The 22,792-nt window shown below is 46.4% G+C and overlaps 1 protein-coding gene across 5 annotated transcripts in view; it reads right to left on the bottom strand.

The window, feature by feature from the left end:
• DHRS7B (dehydrogenase/reductase 7B) overlaps positions 1-22,792 on the bottom strand; it is a 47,442-nt gene that overhangs the window by 14,537 nt on the left and 10,113 nt on the right. For 3 of the 5 annotated variants that reach the window (XM_012461792.3, XM_012461794.3, XM_064378146.1), the window contains one exon: positions 4,884-5,062. In XM_012461792.3, coding sequence (XP_012317215.2) covers positions 4,884-5,062 — 179 coding nt within the window. Of the gene's footprint in view, positions 1-4,883; positions 5,063-8,455; positions 8,475-11,012; positions 11,315-22,792 lie in introns of those variants that run through there. The other 2 variants (XM_012461795.3, XM_012461796.3) reach the window with 2 other exon arrangements.

Here is a 22,792-nt window from a genome sequence, read left to right as displayed (position 1 = left end):
AAACCCTGGATGCAGGAGGGTAAACCATCAGAACCGGGGGTGGAGGACTACCCTGTGGGGAGTCAGAAAGGAAACAGTGATGGGAGGTGAGGAGGCAGAGGGTGATGCTGCCACTTCTCGCTTAGCCTTCCCTGCAGCATATCCTTTATAAATAAATAGTGCCCTGAAAATGTACATACAGCTTATGAAAAGCAGCAGCCCAGCAGCCAAGAGAATGGACTTGAGCTAGACTTGAACTCCGGTAAGTTAGAACCTCTGTGTCTGACTTTCCTCTTATTTAGGATACTTTTCATCTATCAAGCACTGTAGTAAGAGATTACCTGCCTTAGCTCATTCAGTCCCTGGGGGTGTGGCTGTGGGACCGAATGAGCTAAGGTAGGTACTCTCCTACTGTAGTGCTCCCTAGATAAATAGCACTACAGCAGTGTCAACTGTTGTTTTTGTATTTCTATTTATTAAAATTTTTTTTCTAGAGACAGGGTTTGGCTCTGTTGCTCAGGCTGGAGTGTGGTGGCACAATTACAGTTCACTGCAGCCTTGAACTCCTGGGTTCAAGTGATCCTTCCACCTCAGCCTCCAGAGTAGGCGGGGCCATAGATACTCACCACCATGGCTGGCTAATTGTTATATTTTTGTAGAGATGGGGATTTTGCCACGTTGCCCAGGCTGGTGTCAAATTCCTGAGCTCAAGCAATCCTCCTGCCATGGCTTCCCAAACTGCTGAGGTTACAGGCATGAGCCATTGTGCCTAGCCATATTTCTGAACCACTTTGTTAAAATGTTGTCGCTGGGCACGGTGACTCATGCCTGTAATCCCAGCACTTTGGGGAGCTGAGGCAGAAGGATCGCTTGAGCCCAGGAGTTTCAGACCAGCCTGGGCAAAATAGGGAGATCTTGTCTCTATAAAAAATAAAAAATTAGCTGGGTGCGGTGGCACATGCCTATAGTCCCAGCTACTCAGGAGGCTGAGGTAGGAGAATCTCTTGAGCCCGGGAAGTGAGCTGTGATCACACCACTATACTCTAGCCTGGGTGACAGAGCAAGACCTGTCTCAAAAAAATAAAAATATAAGTGTAAATAAATAAATAACAATGTTCTAAAAACAGATGATGAAAACTGAAACATAGTTTTTGACTTTTTTTTTTTTTTTGGATACAGGGTCTCTTGGTCTGTCACCCAGGCTAGATTGCAGTACTCTGATCGTGGCTCTCTGCAGCCTCAACCTCCCGGGCTCAAGTGATCCTCCACCTCAGGCTTCCAAGTAGCTGGGACTACAGGCGCATGCCACCACACCTGACTAATGTTTGTAGAGATGGGGTTTTGCCATGTTGCCCAGGCTGGTCTAGAACTCCTGACCTCAAGCGATCCTCCTGCCTGGGCCTCCCAAATCGCTGGGATTACAGGTGTGACCCACCGCACCCAGCCGCATGCTGGTTTAAAGAGGCACTCCTGTCCTCACCTGAGGTGTAGTCTCCCTCAAATGCTTACCAGCAGATCTGTACAGGACACCTCGGCCCCTGGCCCACCCTGACCTGACACCAAGTGAGCCACCGACTTGGTTCCAGACCAAATCTTAGAGGCCCACATGACCAGGTGGTGCCCTAGCTCCCAGTTCATGGACGGGAATGGCCTTTGCAGGCTAGTTCCATCTCAGGGAGCCAGATGGTGAGGGGCCGATGCTGCGGGGTCAGAAAATCAGGGCTGCCATCTAGCTCCTCAGCTGGGAAGGAAGGAAAGGTCAGAGGGGCAGGCAGTGGGTACTGGTCTGAATAGCCCTTCCCTTAGAGAAATGTCAAACTTCCTTAAACCTAGATGGGCTCAAAACAGGGGAGGAGAGGAAACTCCAGTGTCCTTCAGCACCAGGGGTCCTGAGAGTTCTGAGGGGAGGCTCCCTGATGTCTGTCTCATGGTGTAAAGCCTCCCTGTGTTCCACAGCTCCTGATTCAGTTCCCCACACAGCACTAGCTCACCCCAGGCGCCTCTCCACAGACCCGACAGTCTTCGGGAAAGAGGTGCTAAGCAGTCTCAATCTAGACACACCATCTTCTTTGAAGGACATGAGGCTGGTGTGTTCATTGGCTCATCCCGACAAAGGGTGGAAGCTCAGAGAGAGCACCCACCCTGGGTAATGAGGCCTGGTGGCAGCGCTCCAGCCCCACCTGCCCTGGTGCACTTCTCAGCAGAGCAGCAAAGTCCCCACAGCAAGGAAGGGGGCGGTGGCTGCACTCCAAGCCAGATGCCCACATTCCTGAGGCTAGAACTGCTCATCTGGTTAAGAAATCATTCCCAAAGGTTAGGAACCTTGGGCCCTACTTGCTTCCTCACCCCATTTTGTCTTGTCCTGACCAATGCATAGGACATTTGTGAGGGGCCACCAAAGGGTGCAGATACAGAACCAAAGGTGGGAGGCCCACGGGAGTCTAAACAACTTTGGGAAGATGACTGCCTCAATCTGTTTCAGTTTTGCTTCCTAGCAAAGCTAAAAAGAGAGGAAATGAAGTTTGGGTAGGGAGCGACAGAAATGAAAACAACAGATTGGAAGGATTCCATTTTCATTTCTTGAAGAAGTTGATACTGGAAGGTAGGAGGGTCCAAGGAGAAAGGAGAACAACTCCAAGGTACCGTATGTGAAGGGCTGTGGGTGACTGTCCAGTGCCACCAGCACGCCTGGCCGGAAGTCAAGAGAGCTGTGCACAGCCATGTGGCTAAAGCTAGAGTAAGCAGGCATCCAGAACGTTCTGTTCCTTTAGTCAGCGGTCCCACTGTTCTACAAGGACAAGCTCGAGAAGCTTAAATACAAAACAGGAGACAAGATAGGATAGATATGAAAACTGAAGACTCATTGCATAACTCCAGACCTTCTGGGTGGCTGCACAGCAGGCAGAGCCACTGAGGACAGCATATAGCTCTGCCTCCTCAAAGAAGTAAGGGAGCAGCAGCGCATCCTTGGCAACATCAACAGTGGCTGTACTTGACATGGCCAGTAAAGAATCTGCCCTACTTTATCTGGATGGAGGGACTCTTGTTCCCAAGAAGTTAAATGGGGCAGAATATAAGCGGTGACAGGAATTCAGGAAAGGCCTGACATCTTATGATACATAGACAGGCCTGGTGACCTCTGTGACATTTTCTGTTCCCTTCATAATCTTGCTGTCAGGAGAGGAGATGCAGAATGAAGATGACAGCATGCTTCTTAAACATCCACGGATGGGAGCACCTGTGACTCAGAGCTCCACCTCTGCCATCTCTCAAATGCTCTTCAAGGACTTTCACAAAATGCTTCTCTTTGAGCTCAAGAGAAGTGGCTGCTGACCACTATATATATAGTAACTGAGTAAGGTCAGAGGACTGACGATGGCAAAGGGCCTGCGGACAGCTGTCCCTGTAAAGGTCTGGATATCCAATGACAGACATGGTGTTCACCCATGGAGACCTCACCTAACATCCACAGTGGTGCATAAATGAATCCATACTCCCTAAAGCCTTCCGAGGCCACCCCTGGCCAAGTGCAAGTCAGTTCCACTACAAAGGCCCATCTGCTCCTCTATGTCCATGTAGCACCCAACTGTTTATGAGTCCCTGTGCGACCATGTTGCTCCCACCCCTGGGCCCATCTGGAATGTCCTGTCTACCAGCCCACCTTTCCTTTTACCTGGCCATCTCCCCTGCTGAAGCTTTAAGACTGTGAGTTCTGGAGACAGAGAGATGTGGGTTTGACTCTTGGTTTTGCACTTTCTGGCTGGAAGTCCTGGTCATTCCTTCTCTGAATCTTAGCTACGAGAAGTCAGTGAGATAACGCATGTAAAAATGCTTAGCACCACCCAGCACATATACATGTGCCTTGTCCCCAGCAGGCTGGTTTGGGAGCATACATTACTGCAATGGCAATATACAGAGAGAAGTCCTTGCCTTTCTCCTTACAACAGTTGACGGTGACATCCTTGAAGGAAGGGACCCTGTCTTTCATCCGTTTGTCCTAGCACCTGGCCCAAAGCCTCCCACTTAGCAGGTGATCCATCGGCTCCAGCTGAGCTGTCAGCAGCCAGAAGATGCAGCAGCAGGTGGGGTCACCACAGTTCAGGGAACTCAGCCTTCTTCCATAGAACTCAGCGTGAGTATGGATGGCAGACGGTGTGGCATGTGCATGTGCAACGTGCCAAGTCAATATACATGTGTGGCAGGTAAACAGCGGAGCTCTGTAACACGCAGCCTTCCAGAAATGGGAGAAGGGGAAGCCCAGGTTTTGACACTCCAAGCCAGGGTCCCGGAATATCATTCCTGAGACTTAGAAGCTCATGGTGTTCACTGGGTTGCAATGGACCTAAAGTGGAGACCCTGGAACAGCTGAGGTGCCATTTATCCTGTCTCTGGCCTTGCTGAGACCATGCCGAGGGTACAGTCAGGGGCCTGGCACTGGGATGGCAAGGCTAACAGAAAGGGTGCACCAAAGCTGCGAACCGGAGGTCCCCGCTGAATCCAAGAAAGGACATGTTTTATTTGGTCCTCATAGAGGTAAAAACACGTTTTAAATTAGCTGTCCATATTTGGAAATTGGGAGATTTCACATAAAATTCGTACCTCAGCAAGCAACTGGGGCTGGGCAGGGCTGCCCTGCGAGGGGCATGCACCCCATCCCACCCACCAGGGCCAGGCTGCTTCGCTTGCTCTTGCCTCCCACCCTGATGCTGAGTCATTTCTTAATGCGCTTTGACTCCTGCTTTTCCCACTTGGACCAAGGACAGTGCCATCCGGCCCACTTCCCTTATCTGCACTTCCTGCTGCCGCTTTGGGCATTTGTGGTGGTGGTCCCTGTGCGGCTGGAAGGCTCCTCATCCCTGGCTGACTTCTCCCCACCCCCTGGCAGCACTGCCTCCGGGACCTACCTCTGCCCAGCCCTGAGGTGGCGCCTGTGATCACCACCACAGCGTTCCGCAGGTAGGCCTTCCCGCGCACCCACTGCAGCAGCCGGAAGAGGCCGAAGATGCCCAGGCAGCCAAACAGCAGGGGCAGGATGGCTGTGGAGGTGATGAAGTCCATGGCCTTCACCTTCAGCAGACTCTTCCTGGAAGAACCAAAAGCAAACACACCAGTGACAAAGTAGCAGAGCTCAGGGGACTTGCCTAGGCTCTTCCTCTCGTCTAATAGGAATCCCAGTTCTTCCTCTATGGACTCCAGCTCTAAGCCCTGGCAAGTATTGTCCCAGGCCCTACACCCCTGGCCAACGGTTCAGCATTGCGGAACTTCCTCCTCTCACTCAGTACTGACAAGAGCAGACAGAAAAGTCACAGGCCTCATGATGCCCCTCAGGGAACAAGCGGACATTGCCATTCAGTCTAGGACGCAGTCACCCACAGTGTTACAGGAAGAGGTGACGTGTCAGTACTCACCTTCTCTCCTTTGGAAACCTGTGTTGGCCTTACCTCAAATAACGCCTGTTTTCAATCCCTGAATATTTGTGAAACTAGAAAGGGTTTTTTTAAGGAAAGGAAAAAGAAATTGTACCAGTCTTATCCTTTTCAGAGTAGACCCTGAGAGGATGGATGTTTCTGGGTGGGGCAGCCCCTCGACTGTTACTGTGCGGGCCACAGATGGACTTCTGACCACAGGCCTCACAGACGCCCAAAGGCATTCAGTGCAGGGCCCTGTGCCAAGGACCAGCATGGGCTCTGGCCAGTGAGTGTGCTGCCCCGCTGTGCCCATGGCGTGTTCCCGCCCGGCATTCCCCATTGAGCCATGGTAGGCCAGATGAAACCCGGAGGCTGTATGAGTGTGTGTGCAACAGTGTGCAGCTGATTCTCAGGAAATATGTGTTTTTCCCCACCTGCCCTTATTTCTCCTGAGCCTCCCCCATTCCTCCACATTCACCTGTCCCCCTGTGTCCAAAGCAGGAGATGAGAGGGAGACCTTATCTCCTGGTGACCTCAGCTGGTGAGGACTGTGGTAAGCACCATGTGCTGTCGCTGGAAAGCAATGCCCTGGAGTCCACTTGAGGAACAAGCCAGAGTCAATGAGACAGAAGGCTCACGGTCCAACTCCAGGGCTGTGGTTTATGAGCACAGAATCCTTCTCAGGCAAGAAGAGGCTAGAAACCAAGAAGAGAGTTCTGGCAAACCAGCCTGTAGCTTTATTCATCAGCTTGGAGCAATGATGTAAAACCTCACCCACCTACTTTAATATCCCATCTCAAGGCCACTTTAATACCCCATCCAGGGCATCAACTCTGGATGCCAGAGTGAAGTCAGGACTACTGCGGACTCCCAACATGCATCTGTCTATGCACCAAGTAGCTCTGATCCTGAAGTTCACGTTCAGGGTGGCTGTCCTGATCTATGCTAAACTGCCCCCTGCAAGAGGATTCTACCGCAACTGGAACTGTCAACTAGTTTAGTATTTACTTTTTCACCTGCTTTTCCAGATACACCTGAATTCTTTTTTTTTTTTTTTTTTTGGAGACAGAGTCTTGCTCTGTCACCTAGGCTGGAGTGCAGAGGCGCGATCTTGGCTCACTGCAACTTCCGCCTCCCGGGTTCAAGCAATTCTCCTGTCTTAGCCTCCTGAGTAGCTGGGACTACAGTCACACACTACCAAGCCTGGCTAATTTTTGTAATTTTAGTAGAGATGGGGTTTCACCATGTTGGTCAGGCTGGTCTCAAACTCCTGACCTCAGGTGATCTGCCCACCTCAGCCTCCCAAAGTGCTGGGATTACAGGCGATGGGAGTCACCGCCCCTGGCCACACCAGAATTCTTGACCATAAAAAATAGCTACATTCTTAGACTGTAAAAATGACAGTTTCCCACAAACTGCCACTTAACCCACTTCTGAAGACTCCTCAGCTACTGTCTGCTGCGTGGCTACAGTTCCCTCTTGCTTTACACGAGGCCAAGCCTCCGCTGGATGAACTGGGGATTAAAGTGGTATCTAAAGCACCAAGCTCTTCGCCCAGACGCTACTGGTGCCACCCCTGCCCCACAAGGAAGCTCTGGCCAGGTGTTCTTGCCTGCAGGCTATACTGGGTCCTAAGGACCCTCTGTCTGGAACCTGAGAAGTGCTCAGGAAAGGTGGAGAGCAGGCACCAAGGCCTGTGCCACTCTGGGTTCTGTGGGCGCTGCCTGGAGTTCTGCACAGGACCAAGATCCTGAAAACAGGGAATATGGGAGGGTTGCCCAGGGGAAGGAGGGATAAACAGTAGGACACGGGAATGGTTACCAGTTTGTTGATAGAACTTTACCAGAAAATTATAACAATTGACAGAAAGCGAGAGCAGGCTCCAGGTAAGTATAGCTTAGAACTTGCATGTAATAAGCTGGTTGAGGAGTGCAGGCTTGGGTAGAGTTCAACCCAGCTGGATGGCTATTTGCTAAAAGCTTTTTTCTCACTACAATCCCAGGTCTTTGCACCAGGCAGGTCTCAGGGCAGGACTACCCTGCCTTGTCCAGAATAGCCCAGGGACCAGCCACTGCCCACAATGAGCTTGAGGTGTGAAAGGAGTGGGGGCCTGGGCTCAGGGAAGGATAGCCGGGCTCAGCCTCTGGGGCTGAGGCCCAGAGCTCCACTGGGCGTGTTGGGTGAAAACCCCTCTGAACACTCCTCCATGCGCTGCTGGAGGCCAGAGCCTGTGAAGTCCACCCCGTTTCAAACCTACAACCTGGGGCTAAGGCAGAACACTGCTGAGATTATGGGGGTCAAGAGCCAAGTATGCAGCCTGTTGCTTTCCAAAACTCAGAGACCACCTGAAAAACACAAACTGCAGCATAACAGTGGCAGTGCAGGGGTCATGAGGATGAACCTCAAGCCAGCCTGGCTGGGGTGACACCCTGACCCAGTCACTTGGCAGCCTGGCAAAATGGCCTCACTGCCCTGGGCCTCGGTGTCCTCACTTCTGAGCTGACGTTGTCAGAGGACCTGCCTCCTGGTTTGTTACAAGGTTGGATGAATTCATCTGTATGCACAGAGGGAACACAGCTGCCACCAGCATCATTGTGACCGTGACTAACTCAAAGCTCCTGGCCCAGGACCTCACCCAACAATCAGACTCCCAAGGCTCTCTGTAGGGACTCCTGGCTTATGAACAGTGGTTCTTTCCAAATAAAGGAAGTTCATTAAGTGTCCAGTGCTGTTTAACTTCTATATCTTCATAAACCCTTCAGTTTAATCGAATTAACAAATAGGAAAAAACTCTACAACATTGTCAGCAGTCAGGCTCTCATATCCCGGGTTTTATGTTAGAAAATGTGGTTATCAAGGCCAGCAAAGCAGGAGAGAGCAGACAGGTACTAAAATGTCCCTCAACCCCCTGCTCACACCCTGAGAGGAGCAGGATGAAAATAAACCAGCCCAGCAAGGCTCCCCAGTGGAAGATGATTAAAGCTCCCAACAAACTGCACTTTCATGCAACCTAATTAAAACTCAAGCCAGCAATCTATGACATGAAGAAAAGAGAGAAAACTACACACCGTCTTGTGTACTTCTGGGACTCCTTGAGCACCTGACACAACATCCAGCCTTGGTCTCCTGGCCCTGGGGACCACCTTGCCTGAGGCAAACATGGCACCAGGTGAATGGGATCCATCCTTGGCCTGGGCTGCTTGCTGTGGGGAGAGGGCACGTTGCATTCAGTCTGGTGGGTTGCTATCAAATCAGAATGCAAAGTAAATTAAAAGCCAGTGCCAAGGCCGAACGCAGTGCATCACGCCTGTAGTTCCAGCACTTTGGCAGGCCGAGGTAGGGGGATCACTTGAGCCTGGGAATTCAAGATCAGCCAGGGCAACATGGTGAAATTCCACCTCTACAAAAAATACAAAAACTAACCAGGCATGGTGGTGTGCGTCTGTAGTCCCAGCTGCTTGGGAGGCTGAGGTGGCAGGATTGCTTGAGCCTGGGAGGCTGAGGCTGCAGTGAGCTGAGAGTGCACCACTGCACTCTAGCCTGAGTGGCAGACTGAGACCCTGTCTCAAAAAAAAACCAAAAACAAACAAAAAACAAAATCCAGTGCCAACTCTCCCCTGCCAACACAGAACAACCATGGTGGGAAAAGATATCCCAGAGCAAGCCATTTATCTGAGAATCAGGTTCAATTCCAGCATAACTTTCCTGACCAGATGAAGCTGTTCATGTCCCGACTCCTTCTAGGAGTTTTTCAAATTCTGAAAGCCCTCCTAACTGTTATTCTACTCTTCAGGGCATCTGGCCACACTGCTGGGCCTCCTTGGGTGGGGAGAGGTACCAAAGCCCAGCCCCAGGCCCTGTAACATAACGGCACACGACTGCAGTGACAACAAACAGGAGGCAGAGCCCGTGCCAAGGATGCCTGTTCATTACGGCCCAAAAGCCCTCCTTAACAATTACAGCACTTAATATGGCTACCTAGGAACCTGGACACACACAATTTTGATTTTTAATGCGCTTGTCTTTGGAAGTCAAGATGGCCATGAGAACTAGCCAGGGAAACCCCCATCACCTTGCTGTGATGTCTAGGGCTTTCTGCCAGCAAAAAGGACAGCTTCACCATGGGAGAAACAGGGTTCTAGCTGGCCACATTTCCAGATTAGGAAATAAGTCTGCATAAAGCAAGGTCAAAGGGAAGCCTGTTTTCTTTGAAAATGACATACAAGGAGGACTTGGAATATATTTATCAATCATGTATTTTATACCAAAATCCTTATTAGCTGCTAGTTTCAGATATATAGCCAGATCATGGACTGAGAAGACAAGACTGATCATATAAAAAGGGACTGGGAAAAAGTATCTTGCTCACGGTTTTCAGCCTTTGGAGATCAACTTATAAAAAGAAAGGACAGAGTCCATCCAGCACCACTGTGAGCCATGGCAGAAAGCAGGACAGAGACATGGGGAGAGAGACTGAACCCAGAAAAAGGTAAGAGCCCCTCAAATAGAAACCATAGTGCACACGGCATCTGGAAGCAGGGGGCACCACCTACACATGGAATGTGTGCACTCAGTCACACCCTTAGTCCTTGGGCAAGAGATCTGAAGCATGGTCTCGCACTGATCATGAGCCTCACGAACCGGCCTGAGGAAGGGACAGAGCTCAGGGGCTCACATACCAATGCTGTCTGCTTGTATTTTCATCCCTTGCCAGATCAACGAGCTCTAGACCCAGGTTAAAAGAGTGCAAAGGTAGCAAAGTCCTTCTAAGGGCGAGTGTTCCTTGGGCCCAGGCAGCCAGAGTTCGGGGCTTCTCCCCGTGATTCTGGGATACTGCTGCTCCTTTACTTTCTGCTGAACCCACCACTGTCTAATTCCCTCACATCAGTTTATGCAGCTCATCCACCCTTTAAAGAGCTTCTGGAACCTCAAATTAGACATGAGACTATCACCAAGAAATCAACTCTGAGCACAAATGTCACCCTTTATGCCATCCATTCCATTCCTTCCACTTTGGCCAAAATTCTCCATTGCATTTCACAGATAGAATCTGTTCCTAAGATTCCTTTCTCTCAAGCATTTTTTTTTTAAAAGAACTGTTAATAAAAATAGGTCATCGGAATCTACTCAGAAACTACACAAAGAAATTAAACTACTAATAGTCACATCTGAGATTCAAAGGAGGGGATCTCAAAACCTATTAAAGTTTTTCTAAAAAGAACAATTTCAGGTCTATAAGAAGGATTAGCCAAGAAATAATTTGCCATGTTACACACAAGGAAATCGGGCTAAGGGGCAGAGAGGAGTTCCAACTGGAAGGCAAGACGCTGAAACCACACGGCACAGAGTGGCTTAGCACCGCTAAAGCAGTCAGGATCCTGTTCCCACAAACCTACACCTACTATTTTATTTTATAACCAACAGCCAGTTCTGATCAGCTGCTCTATTTAAGGTGACATAAACTATGGGTCATGCTTATGACCCGTGTCTTAAAATATATCTGAAAGTTCCTGTCATTTTCAGAAAGTAAAGGCAGGGTCAAACTGCTTTTTTTGTTTGTCTCAAACGTCTGAGAAGCCATAGTTACGGCTGCCTTCAACTGGAGAAAAAAGAACAATATCCTACCTCAGATGGCAGCTACCTTGCCAGTGGCGGGTCCTGGCGCCAGTGTCTTCTCTGGTCTTTTGACCTGGGCCAGAGGACACCTTCAGGTCAGCAAGCCCTCCCTGGAATGCCTAAACAAGCCAAGGCAGAGTGGCCTGTGGGGTATATTTTCAGAAGCCAGCCTTCAGGCCCCTGGTTTAAAAGAGTACAGGCTGGTTTTCATAAAAATAAAACCTGAAATAAGGCTGGAGATTTCAGACCAGGCTCCTGAGTGTTCAATCCTGGGAAGAGCAGCCACATTGAAGTGAGCTCTGCTCTTCAGTAAGACACTGAGCACATGCTTCCCAGCAATCCCATGGCGGGGCGGGGGGGCAGTGGGGGCAGGGAGAGGTGCCAAAGCCCAGCCCCGGGCCCTGTAACATGACGGCACACGACTGCAGTGACAACAAACAGGAGGCAGAGCCCGTGCCAAGGCTGCCTGTTCATTACGGCCCAAAAGCCCTCCTTAACAATTACAGCACTTAATATGGCTACCTAGGAACCTGGACACACACAATTTTGTTTTTTCACGTGCTTTTTAAAGTGAATTTAGATCAGACACAGTGACCACTGATTCACGTCTATAATCTGAGCACTTTGGGAGGCCAGGGTGGGTGGATTGTTTGAGCTCACAAGTTTGAGACCAGCCTGGGCAACACAGTGAAACCCCATTTCTACCAAAAATAAAAAGTAGCCAGGCACGGTGGCATACACCTGCAGTCCCAGTTACTTGGGAGGCTGAAGTGGGAGAACGGCTTCAATGCAGGAGGTGGAGATCATGCCATTGCCCTCCACCCTGGGTGACAGAGTGAGACCCTGTCTCAAAAAAAAAAGTGAATATAGTGTTACTGGGAGACGCTGGACTAATGTCACTCTTTCCTAGAAAACACACCAGAGGCCCAGGCCCCCTGCCCCAACCCTGACAGAAACTGGACAAGCACTCACTGTGGTGGTGAAGAAGAGAATACACCAGGTTGGCATGGGGAAGGGGGACAAGGCCACCGTGCTGCAGACTTGCTGTGCAACACAGGCAGATTCATTCACTACAGGAAACTAAGCACACTCACATCAGAATGGGGATGATCGCTCCATTGGGACAATGCATGGGAAAGCACTTTGTAAATGTGAAAATCTTGAACGACTGTGCTGTTGAATCATAAACTGAAAAAAGGCAATTCCCAGAGAGGATTTCAGAAACATTCTAAGCAATAGCAGCCAAGCTGGCGGCTTTAAGGACTCGCCATGTTTAAGTATGTTTGGTAGAAAGACCAACCTTCTTCCTCCACACCCACACCAGGGATCACCTCAGATCCTGGATGTTGTACACTCATCCGGTCAACTACACTTCTCGTGCTCCCTCTGGTACCAGGCACGGGGCTAGGGCTGGGGTGGAGGGCAACGAATGATGGAGAAAAGCTGTCTGACCTCATGGAGCCAGCCTCTATGGGAGACTGACAATACACAAAGAAACACAAAAATTAAATAATTGTGATAATGAAAGAAACAATCAATGTAAAACAACAGAGAGTAGTGGGCTGTCCAAAGTGCAAGCCTTGCCTGAAGATTTCATTCAAAGTCAGAACAATTCAAACTGCTGTGCTGGCCGGGGCCACTGCTAATTTGTCACTCCTAAATCAGATTATTGTCTTTAAAAATTACGTATAACAACAGCAACAAGACAGACAAGATGCCAGTGTAAGTATGAGGTCAGAAATCTAGGAGTTCAGAAATCTAGTTTAAAAGGAGATGTTAGAGCATCAACCAGAGTATCTAAGAGGAACTATATACAGGCATCAGTTTCAGAAACTTGAGAATAAAGCAAGGCCGGCCCAGTGGCTCACACCTGTAACCCCAGCTACTCAGGAGGCTGAGGTGGGAGAACTGCTTGAGCCCAGGAGTTTGAGACCGGCCTGGGCAACATACTGATACACCATCTAAAAAAGTGAAAAAATTAACCGGGTGTGGTGGCATGTACCTGTAGTCCCAGCTACAGGTGGGAGGATTGCTTGAGCCCAAGAGTTTAAGGTTATGGTGAGCTATGATGATGCCACTGCACTCCAGCCTAGGCGACAGAATGAGATCCTGCCTCAAAAAAAAAAAAAAAAAAAAAAACCAACCAGAATGAAGCACAATAAATGACAATATCTGCACTCAAGATTGAGCACGGCCAGGTGCAGTGGTTCTTGCCTGTAATCTCAGCCCTTTTGGGGGCTGAGGAGAGAGGATCGCTTGAGCTCAGGAGCTTGAGACCTGCCATATCAGTCAATCAACAAGCAACGTGGTAAAACCATCTTTACCAAAAAATGCAAAAATTATCAGGGTGTGATAATGTATGTCTGTGGTCCTAGCTACTCAGGAAACTGAGGTGGGAGTATCGCTTGAGCCCCAGAAGTCGAGGCTGCAGTGAGCCGTGATCATGCCACTGCACTCTGGCCTGTGTGACAGAGTGAGATCCTGTCTCAAAACAAATGAATAAAAATTTTTTAATTTAAATAAAAAGATTGAGCACAATACCCACTATGTATCTGCTGTAGCACAGATTCATTCAACAAATAATCACTAAACACCTACTGTGTGCTAACTGTTCCAGGCTCTGGAGTGCAGTAAACAAAACTGGGAATAAATTATTGTCCTCATGGAGATAATGCAGTAATGAAAGCAACAAACAATAAACAAGATAAATAACATGTGCATGCACGAATGTAACATGCCGAGAGCTGGTGAGGGAAAAGAAAGGCAGGCGAAGAGGGAGTAATGAATGGTCAGGGCTTCTGCCTGCAAACCTGAAGGAAGCATCCATAGTTGATGGATATAATTTGGATTCAGTGCTTTTTCAGTTATGCTCCCTTTATTTGAAACATTGGGCCCTTTATATTTCATTCCTTCTTTTAGTCGACCAACAATTATTGGAATACCCACTAAGGAATGTGGAGCTTGGACCCTATCGATGAATCAACAAGATCCAACCCGATGCCACCATGTGGGTGGACTAAGGCAGGGAGGAGAATGATCAGTCACAAACATTTAATTACCATGTGGCAAGGGCTACAAGGAGGCCACCTGATGCTATTTTAAGCACCTAGCTAATCCGGTCATTTGTATTGCTTTTCCATCGACTAAAATCCCTTGTAACATTTCACGGGATTTTCTTCATGGGGGCATTGAAATGGGGGCAGAAAGAGACCTCACTATTAACACTTCACTGCAAGCAGACTCTGGGAGATTTGTAGCAGGAATAGAAACACAACAAAAGCAGTTTTACTTTCTGATGTGCTCTTTCAAGTGAATTCAATTCACTAGAGTGGTCAGCACAAAGACTCAAGTGAAATACACAGAACTGACAAAAACTCGAGAAGTAAATGTCCCCCTAGTGTCCAGACAATGTATCAAAGCCATTTCTTCCTAATTTGATTATTTAGATTATACCTGTGTGTGTATGTGTGTTTTCTTTTTTTGAGACAGAGTCTCACCCTGTACCCAGGCTGAACTGCAGTGGCGCGATCTCGGTTCATTGAGACCTCCGCCTCCTGGGTTCAAGCGATTCTCCTGCCTCAGCCTTCTGAGTTATGTGGGGATTACAGGCGCCCACTGCCACACCTGGCTAGTTTTTGTGTTTTTAGTAGAGACGGGGTTTCTCCATGTTGGCCAGGCTGGTCTCAAAAGTCCTGACCTCAGGTGATCCACCTGCCTCAGCCTCCCAAAGTGCTGAGATTACAGGCATGAGCCACTGCATCCGGCCTATACTTGTATTTTAAATGGTACCAAGGATTCTCAAGACATATTAAATGATAATTTTAAGAGCCTTCATTATAGAAAACTCTCAATGCTAAATGCTTTTTGATAAGTAGAAGGTAGAAGAAAAAGTGGGTCTCTAGAAGTTTGTTCTTGCCTGCTGTCCTCTTTGGTAACTCCTATTCAATCTTCCAGTCCTGCTTGGGTACCATCTCCTGCCTGAAATCTTTCAAGCCACCCAGCAACCCTGACCTCCATACCTGGACAGTGTTAGTCACTTCCTTTTCAGTGCAGCCTCCATGGCGTCTCACAAAGCATCACAACGATTTCCCTTCACTGCCACGTGCCTCCCTAGACGGCAGTTCTCTGAGGATCTGGCCTTTCATTCTGACTCTCACACCATCTATGTGGTGAGAACTTCATAAATGTTTGTTGAATAAGATTGTATCGTGGAAGGCCGGGCGCAGTGGCTCACGCCTGTAATCCCAGCACTTTGGGAGGCCGAGGCGGGTGGATCACGAGGTCAAGAGATTGAGACCATCCCGGTCAACATGGTGAAACCCCGTCCCTACTAAAAATACAAAAAATTAGCTGGGCACGGTGGTGCGTGCCTGTAATCCCAGCTACTCAGGAGGCTGAGGCCGGAGAATTGCCAGAACCCAGGAGGCGGAGGTTGCGGTGAGCCGAGATCGCGCCACCGCACTCCAGCCTGGGTAACAACAGCGAAATTCCGTCTCAAAAAAAAAAAAAAAAAAAAAGATTTTATCGTGGAAATAATCTAATCCAATCCCCTCAGATTACAGAAAAAACAGAACCCAGATGTGTTATTTTGTTAGCCTACGCTCAGTATTAAGCTGAATCCTGAAGAACAAAAGTTCTCAGTCCATTTTAACTACTCACCAGCTGCCGTTAAGAAAACCAAACATTCCTGCAGCTTCATCTCGGCAAAATATCACTAAAACAAATTACAGCAAACAAATCACATCCTGGAGCAAAATATGTCATTCACTGGGGATAAAACATTAAATGTTGCTTAATTTCATGTAGTCTCATGGTTAAAATTGGAATATTTTGAATTCCAACAAATTCCTGTCTTGGTTTCCTCAGAGTTAGATCATCATGTCTCTGTTCACTTTTTCTCTCAGACAAATATGCCTTACTGTAATATATCTAGGATGATGGCTCACCCTGAATTCTAAGTTATTTTTAGAACTGAAAAACATTTTTGTGAAATTTATCTAGGAAATGCCCTTTACTCTGAAGCAAGTTTCTCTAACAGCTCTCCTGAAAACTTTTAGTACACTGACTTTTAATGCCAATAAACACACAGGAGGAAGGGCACATGCTGGAAAGACTGACTGGGAAGGCAAGTGTCATGAGTTGAGAAGGCTGTGCCACTCCCAACATCTATGATTTCACTTAAAAATAGCCTAGCAGGTGCCCTGTCATTTTCTTTACCAAGCATCCTAGCAAGTATTTCCTGAGGACACGGCTGTGTCTCTTTAGGACAGGCATACAGTAAGTTATCAATCTATTTCCCCCACTATTAGATTTCTCACTTTACTTCATAGATACATTTTGTTTTCCTCTTATTTCTCTCACAGGGCCTTCTTCCTAGGGATTCAAGATAATGTCTGGAGTCATTTCCTTTTAGCCTAAAGGACTTCCTTTAATACAGCATTTCTTGAAGGACAAGTCTGCAATCTACCAATTATCTCAGTCTTTGTTTATATAGGAATGTCTTTATTTTACCTTCAATTTTGAAGGACAGTTTTAGATACAGAATGTCATGCATATTCTTTGAATATATAGTTCTACTGCTTCGTAGCTGCCATTTTTTTATTAATAAAAATTTTAAGACTAACTTTAGGTTCACAGCAAAACCGAAAGGAGAGTAGAGTTCCCATACGCCTCTGTGTCCACACAAATACAGCTTCCCCCATTATCCACATCCCCCACCGGTGTTACATTGTTACAACCCACGCGCCTGCGCTGTCACATCATTGTCACCCAGAGGCCAAAGTTTACGTTAGTGTCCACTCTCTGCTATGCGTTCTCTTGTTTTGGACAAATGTATACCGACATATATCTATCACTGTAGTATCACACAGAATAGTTTGACTGCCCTCAAAATCCTCTGTGCTCCACCTATTCATCACTCCCTCCTCCCTAACCCATGAACCTTTATCTTCAGTTTTGCCTTTTCCGGAAAGTCATATAGTTGAAACCATATAGTACGCGGCCTTTCCAGATTGACTACTTTCACTTAGTAACATACATTTCAGTTTCCTCCATGTCTCCTCATACTTTCATAGCGCATTTTTTTTTAGCACTGAATAATATTCAGTTGTCTGCATGTACTAGTTTCTCCATTCAGACATCTTGGTGGCTTCCAAGTTTTGGCAATTATGAATAAAGCTGCTATAAACATCTGTGTGCAGGTTTTTGTGTAGATATAAGTAATTTATCTGGGTAAATATCAAGGAGTGTGATTACTGGTTGTACAGTAAAGTACATTTCATTTTGTAAGAAACTACCAACTGTCTTCCAAAGTGGCTGTAGCATTTTGCATTTCCACCAGTAATGAGTAAGAGTTTCTATCGCTCCACTTCCTTGCTAGCATTTGGTGATGTCAATATTCTGAATTTTAGCCATCTATTTGGTGTGCAGTGGTATCTCAGTCATTTTAATTTGCGTTTCCCTTATGAAATATTATGCAGAGCATCTTTTCCTATGCTTCTTTGCCACTTGTATATTTTCTTTACCCAGATGTCTCTTCAGATCTTGTGTCCATTTTTAAGTAGTGTTATTTTTAATTTTTTAACTTTTGAGACAGCGTCTCACTTTGTCACCCAGGCTGGAGTGCACTGGCATGATCTAACATCACTGCAACCTCTGCCTCCCAGGCTCAAGTGATTCTCCTGCCTCAGCCTCCCGAGTGGCTAGGATTACAGGTACGCGCCACTATCACCCAGCTAATTTTTGTATGTTTAGTACAGACAGGGTTTCACCATGTTGGCCAGGCTGGTCTTGAACTCTTGAACTCAAATGATCCACCAACCTTGGCCTCCCAAAGTGCTGGGATTACAGGAATGAACCACCATGCCCAGCCCTATTTTTCACTGATGAGTTTTAACAGTTGTTTGTATATTTTAGATAACAGTGGTGGTGTTTGTTTTGTTTTGTTGTTGTTTTTGAGAAAGCGTCTTGCTTTGTGGCCCAGGCTGGAGTGCTATGACTCACTGCCACCTCAACTTCCTGGTCTCAAGGGATTCTCCTGCCTCAGCTTCCCAAGTAGCTAGGACTACAGGCATGTACCACTGTGCCCTAATTTTTAAAAAACACTTTTGCAGAGACAGGGTCTTGCTATCTTGCCCAGGCTGGTCTCAAATTCTTGGGCGCAGTGATCCTCTCATCTTGGCTTCCCAAAGGGCTGGGATTATAAACATGAGCCACCTTTCCAGCTGATAATAATCCTTTATAATGTGTCTTTTGGAAACATTTTCTACTACTCTGTGGTTTGTCTTCTCATTCTCTTGATATAGTCTTTCTTAGACCAGAAGCTTTTAATTTTAATGAAGTACAGTTTATCAATTATTTCTTTTTTGAGGCGGAGTTTCCCTGTTGTTACCCAGACTGGAGTGCAATGGCGTGATCTCGGCTCACCGCAACCTCTGCCTCCTGGGTTCAAGCAATTCTCCTGCCTCAGCCTCCTGAGTAACTGGGATTACAGGCGCGCACGACCATGCCCAGCTAATTTTTGTATTTTTAGTAGAGACGGGGTTTCACCATGTTGACCAGGATGGTCTCGATCTCTTGACCTTGTGATCCACCCGCCTCGGCCTCCCAAAGTGCTGGGATTATAGGCGTGAGCCACCGCGCCCGGCCCCTCAATTATTTCTTTCATGGATCATACCCAGAAGTCACCACCATATCTGAGGTCATCAAATTTTCTCTTATGTTGGTTTCTAGGAGTTTTGTAGTTTCGCATTTTACATTTTGGTCTGTAATCCATTTTTGAGTTAACTTCTGTGAAAGGTGTAAAGTCTCCCCAGAAAATGGGTTAAAAAAAAAAGATGTAGCCAGGCGTGGTGGCTCACGCCTGTAATCCCAGCACTTTGGGAGGCCAAGGCGGGTGGATCATGAGGTCAAGAGATCGAGACCATTCTGGTCAACATGGTGAAACCCCATCTCTACTAAAAATACAAAAATTAGCTGGGCATGGTGGCGCGTGCCTGTAATCCCAGCTATTCAGGAGGCTGAGGCAGGAGAATTGCTTGAACCCAGGAGGTGGAGGTTGCGGTGAGCCGAGATCACGCCATTGCACTCCAGCCTGGGTAACAAGAGCGAAACTCCATCTCAAAAAAAAAAAAAAAAAAGTGTAAAGTCTGTGTTTACATTCTTTTTTTGCATGCAGATAGTGTTCTAGTACCATCCGCTGAAAAGACTTACCTTTTTTCCATTGTCAAAGATCAGCTGGCTCTATTTATGTGAGTCTAGGCTCTCAATTCTGTTCCATTGATCTACTTGTTTCACCAATATCACTGTCCTGATTAATGTAGCTTCATACTAAGTCTTGAAGGCAGGTAGTGTCAGTCCTCTGACTTGTTTCTCCTACAATATTGAGTTGATTATTCTTGGTGTTTTACCTCTCCATATAAACTTTAGAATCAGTTTTTCAGTATCTATAAAATAACTTGTTGGGATTTGGATTGGGATTGCATTGACTCTACAGATAAATTAGGAAGAAATTATATCTTGATATTATTGAACTGTTCTGTCTATGAACATGGAATAGCTATTTAGTTGATATATTTGATCAAGTTTTATAGTCTGCCTCATTAAAAACTTATTCATACTGTAATTTTGTGTGTGTGCGTGTGACAGAGTCTTGTTCTGCCGGCAGGCACCAGGCTGTAGTGCAGTGGCATGATCTCGGCTCACTGCAACCCCCACCTCCCGGGTTCAAGCAATTCTCCTGCCTCAGCCTCCCAAGTAACTGGGATTAGAGGCACGCACCACCACGCCCAGCTAATTTTTGTATTTTAGTAGAAACACGGTTTTCACCATGTTGGCCAGGAAGGTCTCAATCTCTTGACCTCCTGATCCACCCATCTTGGCCTCCAAAAGTGCTGGGATTATAAGCGTAAGCCACCGTGCCTGGCCCTGTAATGTCTTTTTAATTTCAAACTCTACTTGTTCACTACTGGTATATAGAAAAGTGATTCATTTTTGTATATTAACCTCGTATCCTGCAACTTTGCTTAATCACTTGTTCTGGGAGTTTCTTGTTCTTTCAGCTTTTTTACATAAATGATTGCCATCTGTGAACAAATACATTTTTATTTCTTCCTCCCCAATCTTTAAAATTTTTATTTCATTTTATTGTCTTACTGCACTATATAGGAATTCCAGCATGATGTTAAAAAAAAAATTAAGGCCGGGCGTGGTGGCTCACGCCTGTAATCCCAGCACTTTGGAAGGCCAAGGCGGGCGGATCACAAGGTCAAGAGATCGAGACCATCCTGGCCAACATGGTGAAACCCCGTCTCTACTAAAAATACAAAAATTAGCCAGGCGTGCTGGCACGTGCCTGTGGTCCCAGCTACTTGGGAGGTTGAAGCAGAAGAATCGCTTGAACCTAGGAGGAGGAGGTTGCAGTGAGCCGAGATTGCACCACTGCACTCCAGCCTGGCAACAGAGCAAGACTCTGTCTAAAAAAAAAAAAAAAAAAAAAAAAAAAATTAATGATTCAATATAAGATTTGGGTGGGAAAACAACTTTTTAAAGTAATGGTGAGAGGGAACATCCTCACCATGTTCCTGATCTTAGTGGGAATGTTCTGAGTTTTTCACTGTTAAGTATAATGTTGGCTGTAGTTTTTTGTAAGTATTTTTTATCAAGTTGAGGAAGTTCCCTTTAACTCCTATTTGCTGAGAATTTTAATCATGAATCAGAGATGTATATTGTCAAATACTTTCGCTGCATCTATTGATATAATCATGTGCCTTTTTTCCCTCTTTAGCTTGTTGATGTGATGGATTAATTTTTTTTTCAGACAGGGTCTCACTCTGTCAAGCAGGCTGGAGTGCAGTGGCGTGATCTTGCCTCACTGCAGCCCTTACCTCCCAGGCTTAAGTGATTTTTCTGTCTCAGCCTCCTAAGTAGCTGGTACTACAGGAGTGCGCCACCATGCCTGGGTCATTTTTGTGGAGACAGGGTTTCACTATTTTGCCCAGGCCGGTCTTGAATTCCTGAGCTTAAGTAATCCACTAGTCTCGGCCTCCCAAAGTACTGGAACTATAGGAATGAGCCACTGTGCCCAGCCAGATTATACTAGTTTTTTTTGTTTTTTTTAAAGACAGGGTCTCACTTTGTTGCCCAGACTGGAGTGCAGTGGTGCAATCATGACTACCTGCACCCTCAACTGCCCAGGCTCAAGTGATTCTCCCTCTTCAGCCTCCTAAGTAGCTGAAGCAAGACCACAGGTATACATTACCACACCTGGCCAGTTTTATTATTTGTAGAGACAAGGTCTTGCTCTGTTGCCCAAGTTGGTCTTGAATTCCTGGGGTCAAGCAATTCTCCCACCTCAGCCCTCCCAAAGTGTTGGGATTACAAGCATGAGCCACTGTCCCTAGCCTGATTTGAATATTGAACAAGACTTGCATATCTCAGACAAATCCCTCTTGGTCATGGTCCCGGTCATTTTCATACATTATTGCATTCAATTTGCTAATATTTTGTTGAGGATATTTGCAACTATGTTCATGAGAGATACTGGAATATATTTTTATTTTCTTATATTATCCTTAATTTTGGTATTAGGGTAGTGTAGGCCTCATAGATTGACTTCCAAAGTATTCTTTCTGCTTCTGTCTCCTGGGAGAGATTGTAGAAAATTGGTATAACTTTTTCTTAATTGTTTACAATTCATCAGTGAATCCATCTGGGCTTAGTACTTTCTGTTTGGAAAGTTATTAGGGATTCCATTTCTCTAATGGATATAGGCCCATTCAGATCGTTTATTTCTTATTGTGTGAGTTTTAGCAGATTGTATCTTTTCATAGAATTAGTCTATTTCATCTAGGTTATCAAGTAACAGGCACAGAGTTATTAATAGTATTCTTTTATTCTTCATTTTTGTTTGTTTTTGAGATGAAGTCTTGCTTGTTACCAGGCTGGAGTGCAGTGGCACGATATTGGCTCAATGCAACCTCCACCACCCAAGTTCAAGAGATTCTCCTGCCTCAGACTCCTGAGTAGTTGGGACTATAGGCGCACGCCACCATGCCTGGCTAACTTTTGTATTTTTACAGAGATGTGGTTTCACCATGTTGGCCAGGCTGGTCTCAAACTCTTGACCTCAAGTGATCCACCAGCCTTGGCTGGTGACCAAGATGAAGATGCAGAGGACCATTATCATCCGCTGAGACTACTTCCACTACATCCACAAGTACAACCGCTTCGGGAAGCACCACAAGAACACGTTTGTACACCTGTTGTTGAACAAAGTAGTTTATACATGTTAATTATATCCAACTGACTGCTGTTGAGTTGAACTATGTTCTTAATAATTTTCTGCATGCCAAATCTGTCTTTTTGATAAAGGAGCACTGAAATCTCTAAATATAATAGTGGATTCATCTCTTTCTCTGTGCAGTTCTATCAGTTTTTGCCTCACATATTTTGATGCTCTATTACGTGTATATACATTAAAGACTGTTGTCTTATTGGAGTACTGATCTGTTGTCATAATGTAATGCTCTTTATCCCTGATAACTTTCCTTGCTCTGCAGTCTGCCCTGTATAGAAGTTTAGCTACTCCCATTTTCTTTAATCAGTGTTAGTGATGGATCTTTCTTCATCTCTTTACTTTTAATCTATATGTGTCTTTATACTTAAAGTGGGTTTCCTGCAGACAACATATAGTTGGGTCTTAATTTTTATAAACTCTCCCAATCTCTGCCTTTTAACTGATGTAACTGACAAAACCATTGACATTTAAAGTGATTATTGACATAGCTGGA

This window comes from Aotus nancymaae, unplaced genomic scaffold (assembly GCF_030222135.1).
Source record: "Aotus nancymaae isolate 86718 unplaced genomic scaffold, 86718_ANA_hifiasm-v0.15.2.pri h1tg000018l, whole genome shotgun sequence".
NCBI classification, from domain to species: Eukaryota; Metazoa; Chordata; class Mammalia; order Primates; family Aotidae; genus Aotus; species Aotus nancymaae.
This window is presented reverse-complemented; position numbering and strand designations above follow the sequence as displayed.